This window comes from Grus americana, chromosome 1, assembly GCF_028858705.1.
Source record: "Grus americana isolate bGruAme1 chromosome 1, bGruAme1.mat, whole genome shotgun sequence".
Classification (NCBI taxonomy): domain Eukaryota; kingdom Metazoa; phylum Chordata; class Aves; order Gruiformes; family Gruidae; genus Grus; species Grus americana.
The window spans coordinates 67,603,525-67,624,832 of NC_072852.1; the positions used below are offsets into that span (position 1 = coordinate 67,603,525).

At 47.5% G+C, this 21,308-nt stretch overlaps 1 protein-coding gene across 3 annotated transcripts; it reads left to right on the plus strand.

Moving 5' to 3' along the window:
- Positions 1 to 466: 466 nt before the first annotated feature.
- On the plus strand, positions 467 to 19,758 carry SINHCAF (SIN3-HDAC complex associated factor). 3 transcript variants are annotated; one of them, XM_054812063.1, is made up of 6 exons: positions 467 to 565; positions 11,079 to 11,226; positions 13,696 to 13,795; positions 14,786 to 14,912; positions 16,280 to 16,430; positions 17,307 to 19,758. In XM_054812063.1, the coding sequence occupies exons 2-6, from the start codon at positions 11,099 to 11,101 to the stop codon at positions 17,467 to 17,469; spliced, it is 669 nt and encodes a 222-aa protein (XP_054668038.1). In that variant the 5' UTR covers positions 467 to 565; positions 11,079 to 11,098; the 3' UTR covers positions 17,470 to 19,758. The 3 variants fall into 3 exon arrangements, with proteins under 3 accessions (XP_054668038.1, XP_054668034.1, XP_054668042.1); XM_054812059.1 differs by lacking the exon at positions 467 to 565 and adding an exon at positions 3,324 to 3,564; XM_054812067.1 differs by lacking the exon at positions 467 to 565 and adding an exon at positions 10,177 to 10,531.
- The last annotated feature ends 1,550 nt before the right edge of the window (positions 19,759 to 21,308 follow it).

The following is a 21,308-nucleotide window of genomic DNA, read 5'->3' on the forward strand; positions in this document are numbered from 1 at the left end:
AGCTGCGCTTTGCACGGAGAGGCGCCAGCTGCTCCTGCTGTTGGCATTAAAACCGGGGGGGGGCGGGACGACGCGTCGCTCCGCGAGGCAACGCCTGCACCGCGCCGAGGTTCGGTTTGTTGCGCGGGTTGTAGGGCGCCGGACGCCACGGGGACGCGGGCGCCAGAACCCCGCCCCCACGCCGCGCGGCGCGGCGCGGCGCTGCCGAGGAAGGCAGGTGCCCGGGACGGGCCCCGCCCACCGTCCGGGGGCGGGGCGGGGGAGCGGGCCGCGTGCGTGAAGTCATCTCCGTCGTCACAATGGGCAACACCTCCCTCCTCCCAGGCTTCCCGCGCGGCCTTTCTCCCTTAAAAGGACAATGGGGCGCGCAAAGCGAGAGAGGGCTTGATTGAGTAGAATGGAGCCGTGGGAACGGCGCATGCGCAGAGTGGCGGGAGGGGAGGGGAGAGGGTGCGGGCTCGCGCGCCCGCCCGGGCTGGCCGGCAGAGCGCAGAGACACGGGGAGGGCGCGCAGCGTGGGGGCTTCGCCGCGCACCGCACGTTTGTTGGTGGGCGCAGTACAGCGGTGAGTGAGTGCTTTTTCCTTCTGCTTAGGGGGGCGGAAAGAACACTACAGCCGAGAGGGGACAGGAGGTTTAAGCCGGGTTTTCTTTTAGTTTGGGGTTTTTTTGTTGTTTTTCTGGGGGGTGGTTGTGGGGTTGTTTTCTTTTCAGCAGTCGGTGGTTTCTGTTAAGCACAAGTTAATCCCGGAGCTTGTCTTCAGTTCTGCCGCAGCGAAAAGACTTTGCCGCCTGAAACAGTTTGACACGCATGGCTCCTGTGAGCGGCGTTTTCCTTCTTTTCTTCAATTAGTGGAGTTTAAAGGAGGTGCTGGTGGGGAGAAACGCCCCCCGCATTGTTGCGGACCCATCTCGAGAACTCTGACTTACTCCCCCAAAAAGTGAGATTGAAGCCCCAAGTCTCGAGGAGGAGGGGCAGCCAGGTTCCTGACGATTTAACTCCAAAAGCGGCCTCCGGTTGCGGAGCGGGTTGGGTAAACGGGGCTGCCTGGCGATGCCGGGCTGCACGGCGCCCTTCCCGGGCCGCGGCTGCCCAGCCTCGCCACGCGGGCTGCGAGGCACCGCCGGGAAGGGAAGGGCGGCGCGGCCCCTCCGGCCGTGCCTCGCCGGCGCGGAGCCGAGCGGGTGGCGCAGGTGCGGCCCCCGGTGCGCCCCGCAGCCCCGCACCGCACACCTGTAGCGCCGGCGCGCACAAGTTGGTGCCAGCGGGATGGCGGAGGGGTGGGGGGCACGGTGGTGCCCGCGATCCCTCCCGCCCTCCCCCGAGGTTGCACGGGGGGGAGAGGGGGCAGTTGGTTTTATTTCTGGTTAGCACTAGTATTTGCGGAGGGGTCGGGCTCTGTGCACGCCCCGAGAGGGAGGAAAGCGTGCGGCTGTGGGCTGGCGTGACACGTGCTGCCGGTCGCACAGGTCGCGGCGTGGGGCCTTGCCCGCCTTGGCGGGCGCCCTGCCACCCGCCCGGTACGCAGCGTTGCCGGCGTGGAGACGGTGCGGCGGGCGGCGATGGCGTTCTGCCGCTCTCGCAACGGAGCGCGAACGAAAGTCGCTCCCGTCAGCGTGTGCCCGCGCCCGGCGCCAACAAGTTTCAACTCCCGGCTTCCGCGCGGTCTGCGCGGCGGGGATTGCGCGGAGCAGCGGGGTGGCCGGCGTGCCCCCGGCGCGGCACGTAGGCAGCGCCCGGCTGCAGAGAAAACAAAGGGCTCGCATGTGCTGCGGGCGCCGCGGCTCCCTGGCGCGCCGGGGGAAAGCGCTCGTCCGCACGGGGCGGGGGGGGGGGGGGGGGGGGGGAGGGCTCGGCCCCAGGGGGGGCTGTGTCGGTGGGGTAACACTTGCCCCGCGGGGGACGGTGTTTTTTAGCGGCTGGCTGCCGGTTTTGGAGGACTTTGGAGGGGTGGTGAAACTTTGGATGCACACGCGCTCCCCTAGGTACCACGCTGCGCGCACGGCGCTGGTGTGCAAGGGCGGGCGGGCAGGCGAGCCCCGCCGGCTGCCCTAGGGCTGCCGCAGGGTCGGGGGTCCGGGGGGGTCCGTGTCGCCTCCGCCGTGGCGTACCCGCGTTGCTGGGAGGTCTGCGACGGCCCTTTGAAGTGCAACTGTTGCCATGTTTGAATTACGTCAGGGCCGAGCCATGAGGAACCAGCGCGGGGCGGCGGGGGAACGGGACCGGGCCGGGGGGGGGGCGGTGGGAGGCCGTCACCCTGCCGGGACAGGGGTCGGGGTGCCCCGCGGGGCTGTCGCGGCTCGACCCCCGCTCCCCCCGCGCCGGATGGGGCGGCTGCACCGAGACCGCGTGGTGGGGCGGTGTTTGCAGCGGGGGGGGGGCCGCCTCGCAGCGCCCACCTCCGCGCTCGGGGCTTAGCTCCCCGGCGCGCCGCCTTCCCCTTCCTGTGCTGTTTTAATTTATTTTTAATTTTATTCGTCTTTCGGCAAGTTGAACGCTTGGCAGCCCCGGGGAGGGGGGGGCAGGGGCCGCCCGCGTGTGTGCTCCCGCGGCTCCACCTGACCGGCGGGGCCGCCCGCGAAAGTAGGTCGTCCGCCCCGGGGGGGTCTTTGTTCCCGGCGCTGCCGCGCCTCCGCCCGCCACGGCCGCCAGCAGCCGAGCGGGCCCGCCGGCAGTAACGGGCGGGACCGGGGCGCCCCGCCGTGCCCGGGGCCGGCGCTTCCCCCGCGCCACGCGGTGCTCGGCGGAAAGCGGCCGCAGCAGCCGCCGTCCGCATTGCGCCTGTCCCGGGGGCTGCGGGAGCGGCGCGACCAGACTTTACCTTTTCGGGCATCTTTTACCACTTTTTTTTTTTTTTAAACTTAACGCTCCCAGTCGCGCTCTCCCTTTGGGGAAATAAAAGTTGCCGTCCCCTCTCGTGCACCCATCTCCGGCTGCGTGTAGCTAAAGGGATTTAAAGGGACCTGCCAAACCTGTTGTTTACTGGGCTGTGCCGCAGCGCAGCGAGCAGGGCTGAATCCCGCCTGCCCCGGGGCTCCCCCAGCTCTGCCGGCGGTTCTCCTGGCGGGAACGGCCCCGGCTCTTCCCACAAAGAGCCTTGTCCCCGTCAGTCTGCTGACGGGCAGTCCTTTGGACCCAAATTAGTCAATAATCATTACAATTGCAAAAAAAAGTTTGGAGCAGCACCCCGGCGCTGTAGTCGTGTAGGCAGCTGGGGCAGGGTGCTACCCCTCGACCTGCTGCAGTGTGCCTGAAGCACATGTCTCCTGGCTGGGCTGAAGGAGCTCCCGTGCTTGCCTGGGCAGAGCAGAGGAGAAGGCCCAGTGTCCTGAATTGAGCTCAGAACTTGGAGAACATCACACTTGTGTTGGGAGACTGAGTAACGTACTTGAACGCAATCTGACTGCAATGCTCTCTATTTTCATTTTGAAGTTTAATTCGGTGCTGGTGGAAGGTGGTAGGTTGACAGCCACGGAGACATCTGTTTACCCCTTTTACAAGGCAAGCCAGGAGAGTGATGGTTCCTCGGCAAACCCCTTTATTACTGTGTGCTTGCTTCCAAAGGTGAGACTGTTTCTGTCAGCTGCGTGCAGGGCGTTTGCTGTGGAAACCCCCTTCTCTCCTCAGTCTGCGCGTTCACTCTGCAGTTCACAGCTTTTTTTTTTTTAATAAAAAGATTGCACGAACCCTGCAGCTTATGAGCAGACAGTGAACTGGAAGCCTTTCTGCTGACACCAGTGGGCACTGTGAATTCCTTTGGCACCCAGGTGAATTTCAGGTTTCTTGGGATCTGTGGTCCGTGGTAGAGAATCAGCAAGTAACAAGTCGTGGGATTTTTCAAACACACCCACAGGCATGCAGCATCCAGCTCCCACTGAAAGTAGGTGGGATTGAGTGCCAGAGCCTCTGGGAAAAATTCCTCCTCCCCTCTCTCCCAGCCAGAGATTCTCAAAGAGGAGCTAATTGCTTATATTTGCAGTCTTTCTTCTAAAAAGAAAACATCACTGACTTCTTAGTAGAAGGAAATGCTGAAAGAGCTGAAAAATTCCTACGGGTTAAAAATAAACGTTAAAACTGTGACCGTTTGTTGTCTTGCTCATGCTGAACAGCTCTTTCTGTGTCACCAAACTCTCTGCTTTGCATTGATTCTTAACACCTGATGCTTCCTACCTCTTTAGTAAGAAATGAACAACAAGCACAGTCCCACTTGACAACCAGCTTCTGCTTCAGACTTGCACCCCTCTAGCACTTGCTTTTTAACAGAAAGAAGAAGCTCGTGAGCTGGGGCTTGGAAACTGAGTGGTTCGGCAGAATCCATGGGCGGGACTCCATTTCATGACTCAAACCTTTGCATTTCTGTAGAACGTGCTCAGTCCAAAGTCCAAGTGAAATGACCAGTAATATTACTTAACGACATGGAAATGTATCCATTTTAATGAAGTCACTTCAGCTATTCTGCCAAATAATCATTAATACTTCTGTTCAAGTCCCCATCAGGTATGTTACCCTCTTTTTAAAAACAAAAAAAACCCCAAACAAACCAAACCCCAAACTGTTCATGTCTCATGATCTCAAATGTCTGTGATGCTTTTTCAGTAGCATGTGGTTGCAAACAGCATCATAACAGCTGCAGTGATTGTACTCAGATAAGCATCACAGACTGAACTCCAGCACTTGGTGAGAACATCCCAGGCTTTCCTTGCAGGGCTCCTGATCAGGCTGAGCATGGTGTTAGTTATGCAATAGGAGTTTTGGGCGGGGGGGAAGTCCTATTTCAAGATGGAATGTCTGCAGGTGGGACAGGTTTGGGATTTTTTTTTTTCCCCTATGCAAATCTTACTGATTATTGTTTTCATGCTTTGGCCTATCCCTTCTGGAGCACTAACCGCACGGCAGTTTAAAGGAACACCCAAGTGGCTTAGCTTTTTACTTCTCTTGTCTAAATGAGTTAGGTGCTTACTTCCCACTGAAAATCACCAGGTAAGTAGGCTCCTTTGTGACTTGACTGCTTCTGAAAACTTTACTCAGAACAGCTTGTGACCCAGCCAGGATGCTGTGGAGGTTCAAACATGGGAAAGAAATGTCCAGTTTAATTTTTGATACGTGCTTGGTAGTTGCTGCCAGTTGCATCTGGTGTGCTAAGATTTCACTGCAGCGCTGAGCACACAACAGTAGCTGTGGACAACTACCAGCAAAAGAGTTACTTGTTTTGGCAGAGGAAAGATTCCCGAAGACGTAGTATTGACCTTTTACTGGTTTTGCTCGGCTCATCAAGTGAAAACTCCACAGAATGCTGTTTCATTCAGATGTGTCTGGGCTGTACTGGCCAAATACAGCATTCCTCCAAGTAAAGTTGTTTTGGGTGGAGAGAGGAAGGGAAGTGGAAGGAAAATCTGAGGATATAGGGGACCAAAAGGGTGTACAATATGCACAATTCTAAGGTTATGGTTGTTGGAAATTAGTCATTCTGTTTTGAGCTATAAGGACAGATGACAGTTTAAAAAAATGTTTTTGCAAGTGCTGCATTTTTGGATGACTCCAGTTAGCTTGGTCTCTTACTTTGGAGCATTCTGGCTTTGGGCATCTTAAAAATATGGTTTTCTGGGGTCCAATTCTAACTTCTGTTCCAAAGTTTCTTTTTGCAGCATGTAAACTCAGGGAGGAGGTATGTTTACATTCACTCTCTGATATAGATCAGCTCCTCTGTTGATGTACAGTTCTCTGTCCTACAGTTGATTTTCAGTAGAGGTATTGCAGTTTATTTCAGCAGAGGGACAGGCCCAAGAATTTATTAGTGAGACAAGCAACTCTGCTTCTGGCGCCATAGACAGATCTGGAAGCATTTTTCATGTGTGTGCATGTGCCTGGGTGTATGCACTTGCAGATGTAAAGGCCAGAGCACGTATATTCTTTCTGTATTAAGGCATTTGTTTCTTTCCCTTTAAAAGAAAAAAATTGTACCATTTTGGCTATGTTTCTTAGTTCCAATTAAATGCTGTAGAGATGAGCATTGTGAGATTTTTTACTGACAGGAACCGGCTGCATCAACATATGTAGGCTAGATGATACTTTTCTGTAGCCCAACTTCAGGGAGGCTGTGCCAAGGCTGCTTTGTACGCAGAAGGGGAAATCAAATTATTTGCAGGGGTTCTCCTCCTCGCTGACAACGTACTGGCAGTTTTGGGTTGCACAAAGGATGAACGCTCCAGGGTCAGAATGAGGAGATGGGAAGAGAGGAAGGTATTGAGCAGTTGGACTGGCATCCCTCTGCTCTCCTGTAACCCCAGGGAATGTTTCTCTATTAGCTTTGCAAGAAGCAGGTGAGCATGTTCCTTCCGACTGGCCTGATAATTGTGTTACAAAGGGAGACATGCCTGCCTTCTAGGAATTCCTTCCTTCCTATTATAAAAGGTTTTCATTCTTCTTGGGTGATCAGAAAGAATGCAGAAGGAATCTGGAAAGGCAAATGAAAGTGGCTCAGCTTTTCTTATTTTAAAATCTAAGAGAGTTCAGTTCAGAAGTTCTTCCCTAACTTGAAAACTTAATGAGCATCTGAAGCAATACCTCCTTTTAATTTAGATCATCAAATTAAATTTTGCAAAGAAAACTAAGCACCAAATTCTAGTCCTGACAGGTAATGAAAGCATGAAACCATTTTCACACACATATGATGCATGCTGCTTTGTACCAGCCTTTCACAAATGTAATAAGCAGGGTGTGGGGTTTTTTATTCCCCACCTACTTTACTGTTCTCTGCTTGACTCCAAATTTTTTACAAGGCAAGTCTTTATTTTTGATGCTGCTTTTCCAAAAGTGAGAGGGCAGAAGGATGGAGAGAACTTGTTCCTGCAGTCTTTTCTGAGTCCAAGTTGCTAAAGCAGTTGTTTCGCAACTTCTCCTTTGCAGGAGACAAGGGAGGAGGTGGAGGACCACTTTTCCCCTGGCTTGGAGGAATACTGCTCCTCTACTAGTGCAGGAGAATCTCCATTTCTGCAGAATGACAAATATGCTCCACTAGGATTTTTGATTCTTTGCTGATGAGCTGTGCCTTTTGCTTCTGTGCAAGTGCTGATTTAAAAGGTGTCATATGTTTCAATGACATGCTTAAATTTGGCAAAATTATCTTGTGTAATACATTTTAACTTCTGTGGAGCCACGTTCCTGCTTGCCATCTTTTTATCTGTCCCAAATTTCACGTGGTTAAACTTCCACAGATAAGATTCAGGCGTTACGGTCGCTGGCAGTCTAAGTCCCTGCTTCTAATTTGTGATCTAAATGGCAGAGCTTTCAAGTTAAACCTTTTAAAGGGCCCAGACATATGTACTTCTAAGTACACTTAAGTCTATAGAAATGTGGTGTCAACTCCAGCACTAGACACACATGGTTTAGAATGGAAGCTGAGACAGAGGGCGTTAAGTTTAGCAGTGCTGATAAGTACTTCTTGAATCCAATGCTTCTACATTAGCTATTAAGCTCTCCAGCTGACAGAATATTTAGTGTATAATGGTCAAATGGCAACTGTTTAGGATTAAATGTGTAACTGGACTGACGCCTTCCATTTATAACTGCACTTCGATGCAGTTGTCAGAGAAATCTGTTTTACTTGTGGTTTTGCTACTAACTCTTGTCCATTCAGGCATGATGTATGGTAATACCGTTGCTGACCGTTCATCAAGTGGGAAACAGATGGCACTAGTTTCCCTTCTATTGAAAGATGGTGTTGAAAGGCTGCTCCTGTGCGAATGGCAGCAATGATGCAAAACAAAATATTTTCAGAACATACTTGTCTGATGCCAGCCTTTGCTAGAACATTAATTGTAAAACATGCATCTTGTTCTGCTGTGGTATAAATACCAGCTGGTGACAGCGATCATCTCATCAGCATCTGGATTTCTGGGAGAAATCGGGTCAGAAAGTAAATCAAATTGTTGAGATTGGTTCTGTGTCTTGCCCTGTAACAGTCAAGATGTTCTTGCTGCTTAAGCTTTGTGTCTGCAGTTAGTCTTTGACTTTCTAAAGAAAAGCACCAGACCACAGACTTAAGGTTGGGGTAGTCAAGCAAAATCTAAAATTGCTGTTTGGTAGTTGGAAGGTCCCAGGTGAACATGTTGTTGGATCTCCAGAGGCTTGTTAAACACAGTGTGCTCAAGAGACTGTCTCTTGAAGGAACACATTGGATGCTAAGAAACAAAATACATATTCTAAGTGTTTGCCTAGATGCTCTGTTGTTTATTTGTTCTCACAGTCCAGGGGTACTAACTGGATTTGGCTGTGCATTTGAGTTCATTTGCTAAGTGTGCTTGAAAACATACCTTAGCAGAAGCAGAGAGTAGTTCTGAGTCTAACCATCCCTCAACAAACCCATTCAGCAGGTCATCTTCTTCTGCTTACTATGGCTGCTCCTGGCCTTCAGGCCAATGCTGTGCTAATAGAGGGAGCAATGAGTCTCCCAAGAAGCCTGGCAGCATTTGGGGTGCTGGGTATTTGCACAAATCATCCTTGCGAGAGCCCAGCTTTAGGTGAGCTCCTTGTGCCGTAAGTACAAAGAAGAAAGGAACACAGCACTTCAAGCGTGTGGCAAACAGCGTGAGTTGGGACAGGAAGGAAGGAAAGACCTATCTCTTCCATCTCTCTTAGCAAGTCCCTTGCCATCAACAGGCTCTGCAAGGGGTTTGGTCAAGAAGAACTCTTTGGAGAGTTGACTTGTGTCTTTCTACATGTTTGTGCAGTAGTAATTGCAAGGAGACACAACCTCAGTGGGCACCAAGTGGTCTTGTATTATAATCTGCTAGACTGAAATGTAAACATGTATGCTTTCAGCTGGATATGAGTTCCTTAATGGAGTTCATGTAAGAGTATTAACCAACAATATTAGATAAAGTTTTTGCTTCTCTGTTCTCAGGAGCCTGGGAACCTTGTATGGAACCCTGTGCGTTTATTTTGCAGTGCTGCCATGCTCTGATCATCCCCTCTGGGGTGGGGGGGCTGTATTTTCACCTCTGTGTGGAGGTCTGTGACTAGGCCTGGGTGGTTCACTAGGTTTTGCTGTGGCCCTGCAAAAATGCAGGGCATCTTTTTCCCCTCACACGCAATCTCTGTCCATCAGTAAGGTAAGCACAATATCGTTTTGTGGAAGCATATTTTTGACCTCACTGGAAGCTGCTTTTCAAATTACTTTAATGCTGTAATGATGTGACAAGTCTTGGCACTGTAGGCTGAAGATTTCAGGTTAATTTCCTCTGTCCCTCTGGAGGATATTGGAATTCTGTCCCTTACCTTCCTGCAGGTGAAAGATTTGGGGACAGATCCCTACACCACGTACATTCCCCAAGTTGGGTTGCTGGGACTGGCAGTCCCTGGGACTGAGAAGTGACTGGGAGTTCCTTCTCACCAGACTTCTCCACAAGTCATGGAGATGCTGCTCTCCCGAAAGCCCTGCCTGAGCTGCTGCGTCTTTCGGTAGCATTTGTGGGGAGGAGAGGTTGTTTTCTGTTAGCTTCTACAAGAGTGGAAGAACTTGGCATTTTGTTAAGGGAAGAGGGGGAAATCTTGTGTTATTTGCATGACTCCGTCTAATTTCAATTTTTTAAAAGCAGAAGTTCTCAGCAGTGGGAACTTGTTCTCATGGAGCTTCCTGCAGCTGGTGGCCCATCCCCTCTCTGAGCAGTTGGTGTGTGCTGAGAAGCAGCAGAGATGGCTGCTCGCTCCCTGCAGCAGGTGGTTGAGACAAACCTTGCACCGTGGTCTGTTTAAAAGAGAACTTCTTGGAACGGTCCCCACTTGTGTTATAAGACAGATGCTGTGTGGCCTGTGAGGACTTGCTGTGTGTCCAGGCCCAGCGCCAGGAAAGCACCGGCTTTGCTCAATTGTTGGTTTGGTTTTTTGAAGCACTGTGGGAAATCTGTTGCTCTGACAGCTTCTTGTGCTGTGTCAGACTGTGCCTAATAGGAGTCTGCGCTGGGGAGTAACTGGTGCCTGGGGAGAACTGATTTTTGGTGGTGGGGACATCATGTATTGAAGGGGTCTTTGTTGTGGTGACTGCAATAAATCCACTTGTGACTAACTTTTAAGTTTCTGCCTGGAAAACGCCTCCACTGTATGTTACCTGTTCTGATAGCAAGTCCCAGCCCAGGTGTACTGGAAGGGAGAGGCAGACCTCAAAGAGCAGCATGGTTTTTGGCTTGCTGAGCCAGTGCTGAGTTTGCAGAGCTGGTGGTAAAGAAGAAACAACTTCCCTGTAAATGGAGTACCTTTTGCTCCTGTGTCATTGGTAGTGGCTGGGATAGGTGGTAGGTGCATGCTGAAATGTGCCCCAGGGTGCTGCTCCCCTGCCCTTCTTTAGCTGGGTTTCCTTCCCATGGAAAGCAGGGCGGGGAAGGCGGGAGGGCGAGAACTGAGCCTGTGCAGACACGGAGCTGGGATGCTCACCCAGGCCTGAGAGTCAAGAAGTGCTCCTGGGTCCCGCAGCGCAGACACAGCCATTGAGGGCTGGGTGGCACTCCACCCTGCTGTTTTTAGAGCGGCTTTTCAGGTATGTCTGCCCTACAGCCTAGAGGTATGACTGCAGCTCATTTAAAATTACTCCTACTCGCTTTCAGCAAAGTTTGACAGGGAAGTTTCCAACAAACACTGGTGATGATGACGAGGTAGTTCCAGTGACCCAGGGTTCAGTTGCCAACTACTTATCCAGGGGCTGGGGCAGGTTCACACAGCCTGTCCTGCAGCCTGTTTTGCCACATATGTAGAGCTTTAGTTAGCCAAGTCAGCTGCGTTCGCACCTCTGGGTTGTGCTGTTGTAGATGTGCCGTTAGAGTAGAACTGTGCAGTAAACGAGCTTGTCATGAGTTCTGCTGGGTATTGCTTAATATTCCAGCTGTTGTTAATTTATTTTTTTAATAAGAAAGTGTATTCTAGGTGCATCTGTTCTTCTGGGGCAATGCAGGGGAGAGCTATAGCCTAATCTAGCAGTTTCCCATCCTGAATTATAATTTACTTTTGGCTTGCCCAGTGAATTGCCAAGGTTTTTCTTTCAGTATCTAACAGTGATAAGTAACATCAGTTCCCGTTTGTTTTCACAGGCTACAGCTGGGAGGGGAAGATGTTTGGCTTTCACAAACCGAAGATGTATCGGAGTATAGAGGGCTGCTGTATTTGCAGAGCTAAGTCTTCCAGTTCTCGTTTCACTGACAGCAAGCGTTATGAAAAGGATTTCCAGAATTGTTTTGGGTAAGATGCTTTCTTTAGTCAACATCATGGTCAGTGGTGGTGTTGATCTCAGGGCCATGAACCCAATGTGCTGTCCTCTTGCTCTGAGAGCCTGAAAGATTAGGTTAGCGGAGTTGGGTGGTGGGGGGAAGGCTGGCTTCAGCTTCTTCACAACTTTCCTGGTCAGGCCAGGAGGGGCTGGATCCTCTGCTGCTGCGTGCGGTACCATTTGGTTGTCAGTCTGCTGTTGCTGCCAACAGAGAGCTGCTGTAATTAATAATGATGGAGGGTCAGGGTCATGCCTCTCCCATCTCGCAGCACGTGCAGGGATTTAGACCCCGCTCAAACTCTGCATTTTGCACGTGTTCCTTAGAGGTGTACATTCCCACACATGACAGTAAACAGCACGGGTCCATGGAGGTTTTCTGTGGCTTGGACGATTCAAGAATGTTAAACAAAACTCCATGGGTAAATATTTAGCAGTTCCAGCAGAGTTTATGCACAGTACCTTGTTTCAGGTATTGGTGCCTTTGTTCAAATAGGGCATATCAAGATGTTATTAAAACTTCTCATTGGAAACCCACTCTGATGGAAAGTGAGCATCAAGTAATTAGCTTTCCAATTAGGTAATGTTGCATGTAAGGTTACTTGAAAGCATTGGTAAGCAAAACTGTAAATACCATTGATTTCTTGTACCAGCTGCTGTGACTGTTTAACTTTGAAATAGAATCATGGAGTCATAGAGTGGTTTGGGTTGGAAGGGACCTCAAAGATCATCCAGTTCCAGCCCCCCTGCTAAGGGCAGGGACACCCTCCACTAGACCACGTTGCCCAAAGCCCCATCCAACCTGGTCTTAAACACTTCCAGGGATGGGGCATCCACAACCTCTCTGGGCAACCTGTTCCAGTGCCTCACCACCCTCACAGTAAAGAATTTCTTTCTAACATCTAATCTAAATCAACCCTCCTTCAGCTTAAGGCCATTACCCCTTGTCCTGTCATTACACTCCCTGATAAACAGTCCCTCACCATCTTTCCTGGAGGCCCCCTTCAGATACTAGCAAACCACAGTTAGATCTCCCTGGAGCCTTAGAAGTACTTCCTAAGAACTTTGAAATTCTGTCTAAAATTGTGTCCCTGAATTGTCAGCAAATCAAATTCTTCTGTGATAGCTTGTAATTATTTTTTACTTTGTTTATTTTGAATTTTTTTCCTGTGACAATATGAATTTCTCCTGTTTATGCTGTAGTTTTTCATGAAATTATTCTCCCTGGAAAAAAGTCTGTTGTCAGTAGGTATTTTCTGCTTTTTCTTTCCAGTCGTGTTGGATTACCTCTCACCAGAACCTTAGGCCCAAGTGGAAATTTCATGCATCATATTAAAAACCATATACATATCATATGCATATTAGTATTGCTGCTCTCATTTCAAATGCTTAACTTCATTTGTGTAGATCTTTGCAATCTTTAGAAATATTTCCCTCTCTTCCCCTTTTTCTAGAAGTACTCCTTCCAAGTGTTGACAAGACAAAACCAAAGCTTTATAGTGCTTTGTATTTGCCATGGATTTTTGTACATACATCTGGTGCTGACAATTTTCCTTGTCTTATTTCGTCTGCTGTCCTTGGCAGTGGCAAGACTGCGTGAAGGCCCATTGCTTTTTTTTTTTTTGCGCAGGGGGTGGGGGGGGTGGTTGGTGGGGGGTTTTTTTGTTAACTACAGTAAAGAAGCTTGCAGTATACCAGGGCCTTCGGTCTTGTGCTATCTGAAATGTGTTTGCCAAGGTGAAAATGCAGTCTTAAAACTGAGCAAATAATGGCTTATCTGAGCCTGCCCTGTTCATCTAGAAATGCTTCCAAGTCTTCCCATTTAAATAGCTAAAAAATTCCACAGTGTATCCCCTTTTTATTTCTTTTAGCGTGGATTAGCAGTAGAGATGATTTCTGAAGAAAGCTTGTTAAAGGGAGCAGGTATTGCTGTCATTCTAGTGAATGCTGTTTCTGAAACCTTATCCTACGCTTATGCAGGAGTGTGTTAGGTGGTATTTGTTACTCATCCTTGAAGCTCTGTGAGAAAGTGAAGAGCTGAATAACCTTTTGTTGGATCTCTGAGGTCTGTTCCCAAATATACATTCAAGGAATATGATTATTCCTCCTCCCTCTCCACTCAAAACAACAAAACCACTGGAAGTGTGTGTTGTTTTGGGTGGATTATTTTTTAAATAAAACCAACTGAAAGTGATGGGACTGTTGTTTTTAGTGCCCCTCTGGAGGCAGATTACAACACCTTTTTATTTATGTATGGAAGAGTGCTTTCTGAAAGTGAGACCTGGTCTTTAAATGGCAGTGTTTGAGCACCCCAGATGAATTGTAATGCCAGAAAAACAGAATTTGAGAACCCTTCTTTTCTGTTAATTTTTATGCTGCTTCCTGTTATCACCAAGTGCGGGGGTGCTTTTATTAACTGTGATTTTTGCTTTTGTTTTTGCCAGGCTCCATGAGGCCCGCTCAGGAGATATTTGCAATGCCTGTGTCCTTTTGGTGAAAAGATGGAAAAAATTGCCAGCAGGATCCAAAAAAAACTGGAATCACGTTAGTCATTTATTTCTCCTCCACCTCAAAGCTAACTCATCTCTGCCTTAGTCCATTCTGCTAGAGAGGGGAGGTGCTGACAAGGATTTGGAGGTTGCTATTTTCCTGACACTCTCCCTTTCCACCCTCAGCATCTCTAAATCCTTCCTGGAATATTTCCTGTTACATGGTTCTTTATCTGCTTTTTGGCTTACGTGCAAATGGTGATTGTGCATGCCTGGGATGGAGTCACAGACTAACTTACCTTGTAATTCCTTGTTTTTGCAAGCTCATAACTTTGTCCAAAAGTCTCTTAAGACTCTCAAGACATTTCAGATTTGGCCTCTATCCAAAATTGATCGCTGCTTTTTTTTCTTAGGGCTTTTTTTTAGTAGTTTGAACAAGCAAGGTGGCTTGCTCAAGCAACACATAAATCAATGTCACTTAGTCAGATAATTACAATGACTAATATCTTGCAGCTATTTCCACTCATATATTCTGTTTTGATACATCTAACTCAGTTTGGGCCTAGGGCTGGGAAGATGATAAGGATTCTTTGTGTATGTTATAATCTTTATTCAGGAAGCTTTGATGGTAATAGGAGCCAGAACTATGGTTATTACTACCACTAGCTTTATTCAGAAGTTAAATTGATGATTTAAAAAAAAAAACCAAACCAAAAAACTCCAGGGCAAATGCTTGGCAGGCACTCTTAACTGAACCTGTATTGGCTTAAACAACTGTTGTCTACTAAACTGAATTTGTCAAAAATAGGAAGAAGACAAAAGTTGAACTGAATGTGCTTTTTAAACTAGTGTACTGCGTTTTCCTACAGACTCGGCCTCTTACAAACAAAATTTAAATGAAACATGAGAGTGTCAGGGCACAGAACTGCCTTGGTTTAACTAAATTGGTTTTGAACACCTTCAGCGAAGTCAGTACAGGTATTGTTACTAGGGCAGGATCTGGGCATGATGCAGAAGTATTATGCATGCATTTTCTGTGTTCTAGGTGGTAGATGCCAGGGCTGGACCCAGTCTTAAAACGACATTGAAACCAAAGAAAATGAAAACTCTGTCTGGAAGCAGAATAAAGAGCAATCAAATCAGCAAACTGCAAAAGGAATTCAAGCGGCACAGTAAGTGGATCCAAAGAGATTTTGGCAATAAACTTTGGCCTCCCCTAACATAGCTTACTGTTAACTGGCCAGGCTTGAATCACCATCTAGATTCAATTATACACTTACACATTTAGGAGCTCCTGTTTTCACAGCCTCTCATCCTCCAAGGGCTCGGGGAGGGCCTAGAATGAGGAAGAAGAGCTTGTGTGCAGGGTGGGCTGCGATACAGAGGGGGGTAGCAGCGAGGGGGAGTGGGGAAGCCTGGCTTGAAAGTGTAGGCAATGGTAGCTATGTCCCACGCTTCAATGACATGTCTGTAGAAAGAACTTCTTGGACAAGATCCTCATTGAAACTCAAGTTTGAAGAGGTTTCCCACTGCTCACTCGGTAATGCACTATAGCCTTTTTCAGCTCTCTTTCCCCAAGAAGCACTGTTCTGTTGATACTGCTATCAGTCTTTTTCTTCCATATGTGTTTTCAACCTAGGCTTTCTATTTAGCCTAGATTCCCCCCCCCCTTCCTACCATGTTTCCTCTGTATAGTTTCTTTACACCTTCCTCTGCTGGTCTCAATGATTTCTTTCCACTAGCACTTAGACTCTTGAAATAGATTCGCATTCATAGCTTTCCAACAAAGCCATCTGCCAGTTAGGCTCTAAATATATGTCAGTACTAGAGGTTTTTTTCTCTGAAGCAAACCTTCCAGATTCTTAACTGTTCCCGACTTGGTCTTTTCTCCCTTCCAATTGTCCTATCCAGCCTGAAGGAAAAGCTCTCCAAAGAATCAGTAAAGGCCTGACCCAGAGCTTGCTAATTGTCTAATTGTGTTACTGTGGGTCCTAGAAATGGTAACTAAAAGGTAGGCTAGTAGATACTCTGTTGAGGTATGCTTCTGCACTGAGTCTAGTTCATAGTCTCAATCCAGCAAAAACTCAGTATACTCAAAGTAGTATTTGCAAGACTTTAACTGAATGGGTAAGAAAGTAGATTTATAGTGAAAGTACTAGGTCTGAAGCACAGAATCCCCATAGTCTTCAAGGATCTTCCAGTGATTCCAGAACAGGACTAGGGTCTTGTCCAAAGCATGGCCTGCATAGGCTATGTTGGAGAGCCAGGAACTGAAGCCTGATCCTGAACCTCTTTCCAGTCCCTTGTGTTCAAGGAGCCTCTCCAGTTTTGAGGTCTGTCTTCCAAATGCTGACAGATAGTCTCTCTGTTGAAATCGGCAGGGGCAAGTGAAAAATGGCGTGTCATTGTTAGGTTTTTCATGTTAATTAAAAAAAAGTCTGCATCTGTTCCCAATCTGCATGGGATCTTCTACAAGTCAGGAAGAGGACAAGTAATTGGATGCATGTTCTTATTCTTATGTTTATTCCTTCCCCTACAGATTCTGATGCCCACAGCACCACTTCGAGTGCCTCCCCAGCTCAGTCGCCCTGTTACAGCAACCAGTCTGACGATGGCTCTGACACAGAGATGAGTGCTGGGTCCAGCAGAACACCAGTTTTCTCCTTTTTAGATCTCACGTATTGGAAAAGGTAAAAAGCAAGAGATGGTGCACTCTTTGCAGATAGCAATTCACTTCATGTACGCAGTGCTTGATTTTGCTCCTTCAGAAATTTGCTGCTGCTGAACTTAATTTGTTTTAAGGGTATAATTTGAGTCACAGAGTATTATACGATACCTGTCTGTCTGTGGAAAGAAATGCCATGTGTTTCAGAAATTTTCCCCTATCTCCCTCCAGTTCCCTAAATACTACTACAGTTGCTGGACAATATTTTTTACACTTTTGGGAGTAACAGATAATATTCCTGACTGTCATTATCTTGTCTTAAAACTGTGCTCTGTAGACATGACACGTTACCAAGTACAACAGTGCTCTCAGCTTGCCAGCAAGACATAGTATTTGATTTGGTTGACCTGTGATGTTAGTCATTTAAAAAAAAAAAAAATCTGGAACGGGAGGAAAACCACAAGACTTCCTGGGACCTGACAGGCTTGTTATCTTTTATTGCATGTTGTGACACAGTAATCACTTGTTTAGCTAATTGCTCTATTGAAATTGTTGTGACTTTGCTGCCTCCTCTCAAATTGTGTTTGCAAGTGCATTGTAGTCAAGGTTAGTTCAGCCCAGATAGTTGTGTGTCTGAAACTTATCTGGGAAGCAAAATAGGAGACTTAGTTTTGTATAGACATGGGGTTAGGTTGGGTTTTTTTCTTTTTTTCCCCAAAGCGGTGGTGTGGCTTTAGACACAGACTTATTTTCTCTTTCTGTGCAGCTTTTTCCCTCCTGTCCTCTGAGCCAGAGGCTCAGAAAAGTAGTGTCTTGGGTCAAACTGATTCTTGCATTTCTGTAAATTCTGTATGTTCTAAACACACAAACTACCCATCTATCTCCCTGCCATTTCTTCCAGGCAAAAGGTCTGCTGTGGGATTATTTACAAAGGGCGTTTTGGGGAAGTCCTTATAGACACTCATCTCTTCAAACCTTGCTGTAGCAATAAAAAGTCTGCCACTGAGAAGCCAGAACAAGAAGGACCACAATCTCCAGCAATCTCCACCCAAGAGGAGTGGTGACTTCCTTGGATAGCTGCAGAAGGTTATACAGATCCTCTTATTCGCTGGAAAAATACTAGAAAAGTGATTGTTCACTTTGGACACCTGCTATGCTGCCAAAAGACTATTCTCTAGAACTGTTTTGGGTTTTACTGCTACAATTCCACAAACTCTGAAGCCAGTTTGTATCCTTTCAGAAAGACTGTACATAATATTTAAGATGCTATGGAACACTTAGCAAAGCTGAATGCTGCTGCAAGGTTGTCCCTCTAATCTTCCCCTCCCTCTTCCCCCCCACTTGCTTCACAAATGAACTTGAGGATGGGGTTTTGTATATTAAAGTATATGTAGTTCATCTTTCTGTATTGAAAGAAGCAGTGGTGTAAGGCATTTTTTAAAGTTGGTTGGTAACCTCCCTTAAATCCCCAAGAAAAGATTTCATTCTTAGACACGTATGAGTCAATAAGATGAACTAATACATAGAAATGTTATAAGTCACCTCTCTAGTTATATAAATATATATTTTTTAAAGGTGTGGAGATTTCACCCTATACTACTGATGTAACAAAGACAAATAATTCATCCCTCCTATGTGACACAGACTGGTAAACTGCAGACATCTCTACTACAAGTGGTAGTTATCCAAGAAGGCCCCTAACATAAAATGCTCTTAAGAAGAGGTGGGAGAGCTCTCCTCCTTAGCTAAGGAGGAGGATTTACCTAAGAATCGAACATAGCGAAATGGGAGGCTACTTTGTTTGAACCCAGCAGCAGACACCCTGGGTTTCACGTAGTAACAGGTGATTAGAGGTGGACCAAGAAAATACCTTGATGCCCAAGTGTAGATGATGGCCAAAACTGAGTAACTGCTATCTGTTGGCCCAGCGCAGCTGAAGTGTAACCACAGACCAGACTTCTGATGGTTTGGGACCTGACATAGAACCAAACCCCTTGCTAAGCAAATCAGGCTCTGATCCAGGGACAGGATCTGATTGTAGCCTGGGGTCCAGATTCATGATCACTGTTTTGGAACCTTTCCCCTGCAGTGCCTCTCTGTGTTTGGGTGTTGGTTGGTTGGTTCGTTTAACCAACCAGCAGATAGATGCTTTTGTGAGTACTGGACTTGCTGCAAATTATGAAAAGTTCTGTTAAGAATGGTGCTGTACTGAATCAAGGCAGCTCTGTTTGCATACGCGATCAAAAGATGGTATTTCTTATATGGATTCCCATACAAACTTGCGTGCAAACCATTGTGACACTCCTTCAAACTCCACTTTGCCTGAAGGGTGGAAGCAGCTTCCTGGAAGAGTGTGCTGCAGTTTTAGCTCCCAGTTGCTTCATGTTCTTTTTATGAAGGTTTAACTTGTCTAAGTTGGGAATTCTGCTTTTTTTTGTTTGTTTGTTTCTGTTTTCAGGGGGAGGGAGGATTTTTCTTACTATTACTCTTCTGGGATATTCTACAACGGATTGTGACAAGCTTTCCTTTTTGTGTGTCATCTGCATAATACTGTGGTGGGTAGGGCTTAGGACTGGATTTCCATGTAATCTCACTTTCTGAAATGGGGAATGGTTAGCGAGTGAAAATACTAGGTGGGGAAAGATACACAGGTTCTAAGAGGAGCCTCTACCCTCAAATCTTGCTTTTTTTTTTTTTTCCTCTCCTCGTGTTGGGTAAGCCAACCTCTGGAGAGAAACAATGTCAGGGGAAACAGGGCTTTGACTTATCACAGCCTTACAGCTTAGAGCTTTCATTGGTCTTATTTTGCTTTTCCTAAACTCTCTGAGATTCTGAAGGGAGGACAAAGCTGCCTACCTTGCTTTCATCTGCAACCAAATAGAATCATTTAGGTTGGAAAAGACCTTTAAGATCATTGAATCCAACCGTAGATATAATGGATACTTGCTTGTATAACGGCTTAACTAGGTTGGTCGTGTCTAATAAGGGCTTGAGCAAGAGTCCTAGCTGTTTTTGCAGACACCTGCTTTCATTCGAATTTGTGTTTTCAGCATCAGTAATTCTGTACACCTAAGGCTGCAGTATTGGTGGTAGGATGTGCTCTGATACGGATCATCTCTTCTGTATTTATTTATTTATTGCTAGATTTCAACCGCCAACTGCTTCCCCTCTCCCTCCCACCTCTTCCATTCCTGGTAGTAATGCAAAATGAACTGTATGTAGTCATGCACTTTGTATTAATGTATTAGAATCTATGGAACCTGTTTTGTACTTTTATACTGTTCAGACACTTGTAATCCAAACTTTTTTTTTACTAGGGTAATGAATAAATTTAGACTTAATTAGAAAATAAACAATTTCTCCTCTGTTTATTTCAACTCTGTCCTGTTAATTAGACTTAGTGTTTGAACCAGCCCAGGCAATCCATGTGTCTGAACAAGACTTGAAGACTTTTTTTTTTGGGGGGGGGGAGCGGGAGTTGTGGGGGATGTGAGATAATTCTTGTCCTATTTAATTTGGAAAGAAGAGCAGAACGAGGGCAGGAGATGGTGTTTATTATGATAGACAGTTGTCTTGGGGCAGAATCACAGCTCCGATGCTCTGCACTGCGTGTGTGTCAGGCATTCCTTTACTGGGAATGGGTGGTGCTGAAATTCTGTGTTCCTGGGGGGCTTGCTCTCTGTCTAGCTCACCGGCATTCAGCCGGAGGCCAGCTGAAGCAACAGTGTCAGCAGGTTGGTGCTGACAGCATGTGGAAACGTCCCTTTCCAGATCCAGCTGAGTCCGTGGAAGAGAGTAGTGCTCCTCTACTGAAGCTGGAGCCTGGAGTGTTTCTTCCCACGACAGGCGTAGTCAGCTGGATGAGCTCCAGCAGACTGGTGGGAGTGAGGTCTCTGGCAGGAGATGGCAGTGAGTAACTGAGTTTGGAAGAAGATGAGGCTGTTCCCTCACAATGGGCTAAACATCGCAACCTTAAGTATGATACTTCGTTGCAAGAGACTATCTTGGACTTTAGTGGAGACGCTGATGTATTCCTGCCCATGTGCTGGCTATTTTCTTAGACATTGAGCACAATGATATCCAGAGATTTGCGTAGAGCTCGTTGCAGTGAAAGCTCTGTATAGACCACATGATTTTAGTACAATAGCGTCTCTTTTGGACATACATTATCTGCTGCAGATGGCTAAGCATACCTTGGGCATGATTTGGTTCACCTAAAATGTAAAGCTCTGTGTAAAGTCACTGAGGAGATGTAGGTTCACCAAAAGGTGGTTAAAAGCAGGTAACCTAATGTGTACCCCACTCCTTGCAACTTCCACCCTTTTTCAAATCATTCCTTTTCCTTCTCTCTTTTACACTGCTGCTGCACACCTGTGAGAGGTTATTGCTACAGGAGACCGTGGCACCTGCTTTGCCCTGGCCTCCTGCCCAGTAGAAGATTGACTGGAAAGGGACAGGCTGCCCAGGTGTCTTAAGCCTTCAGTTCTGGGCACGGGAAAGGACCATCCACGATCCTGCTCAGCCCTTGCCCTCACCCTTGGCTGTAGGCTTCTCTTCACCGCACGTGCTGTTTCCAGTGGTCTCAGCCTCAGTGAGAACCTGGCCCTTGGTCTCTGCTGATGCCAAACAGTACTGGGAGAACTGGAAACAGACTGGGAAATGTGCTTGTCGTGGGTGAGACTTTTTAGAGAACATGGGAATCGGGCACTTCGGGGGCTGCAAAGAGGCGTGGTGCAGGTGGCTTTTATTGCTGACCTCTACAAGATAGCCTGATGATACCGGTGAAAATACAGACATTTATGAGGAGGTTGAACAGCCTCAGTACCCGAGGGCACTGCAGACGGCATCGGTACAAGCACACGCTGCTGAACAGCAGACCTGTCAGGAGAAAGCAGCTCGCACT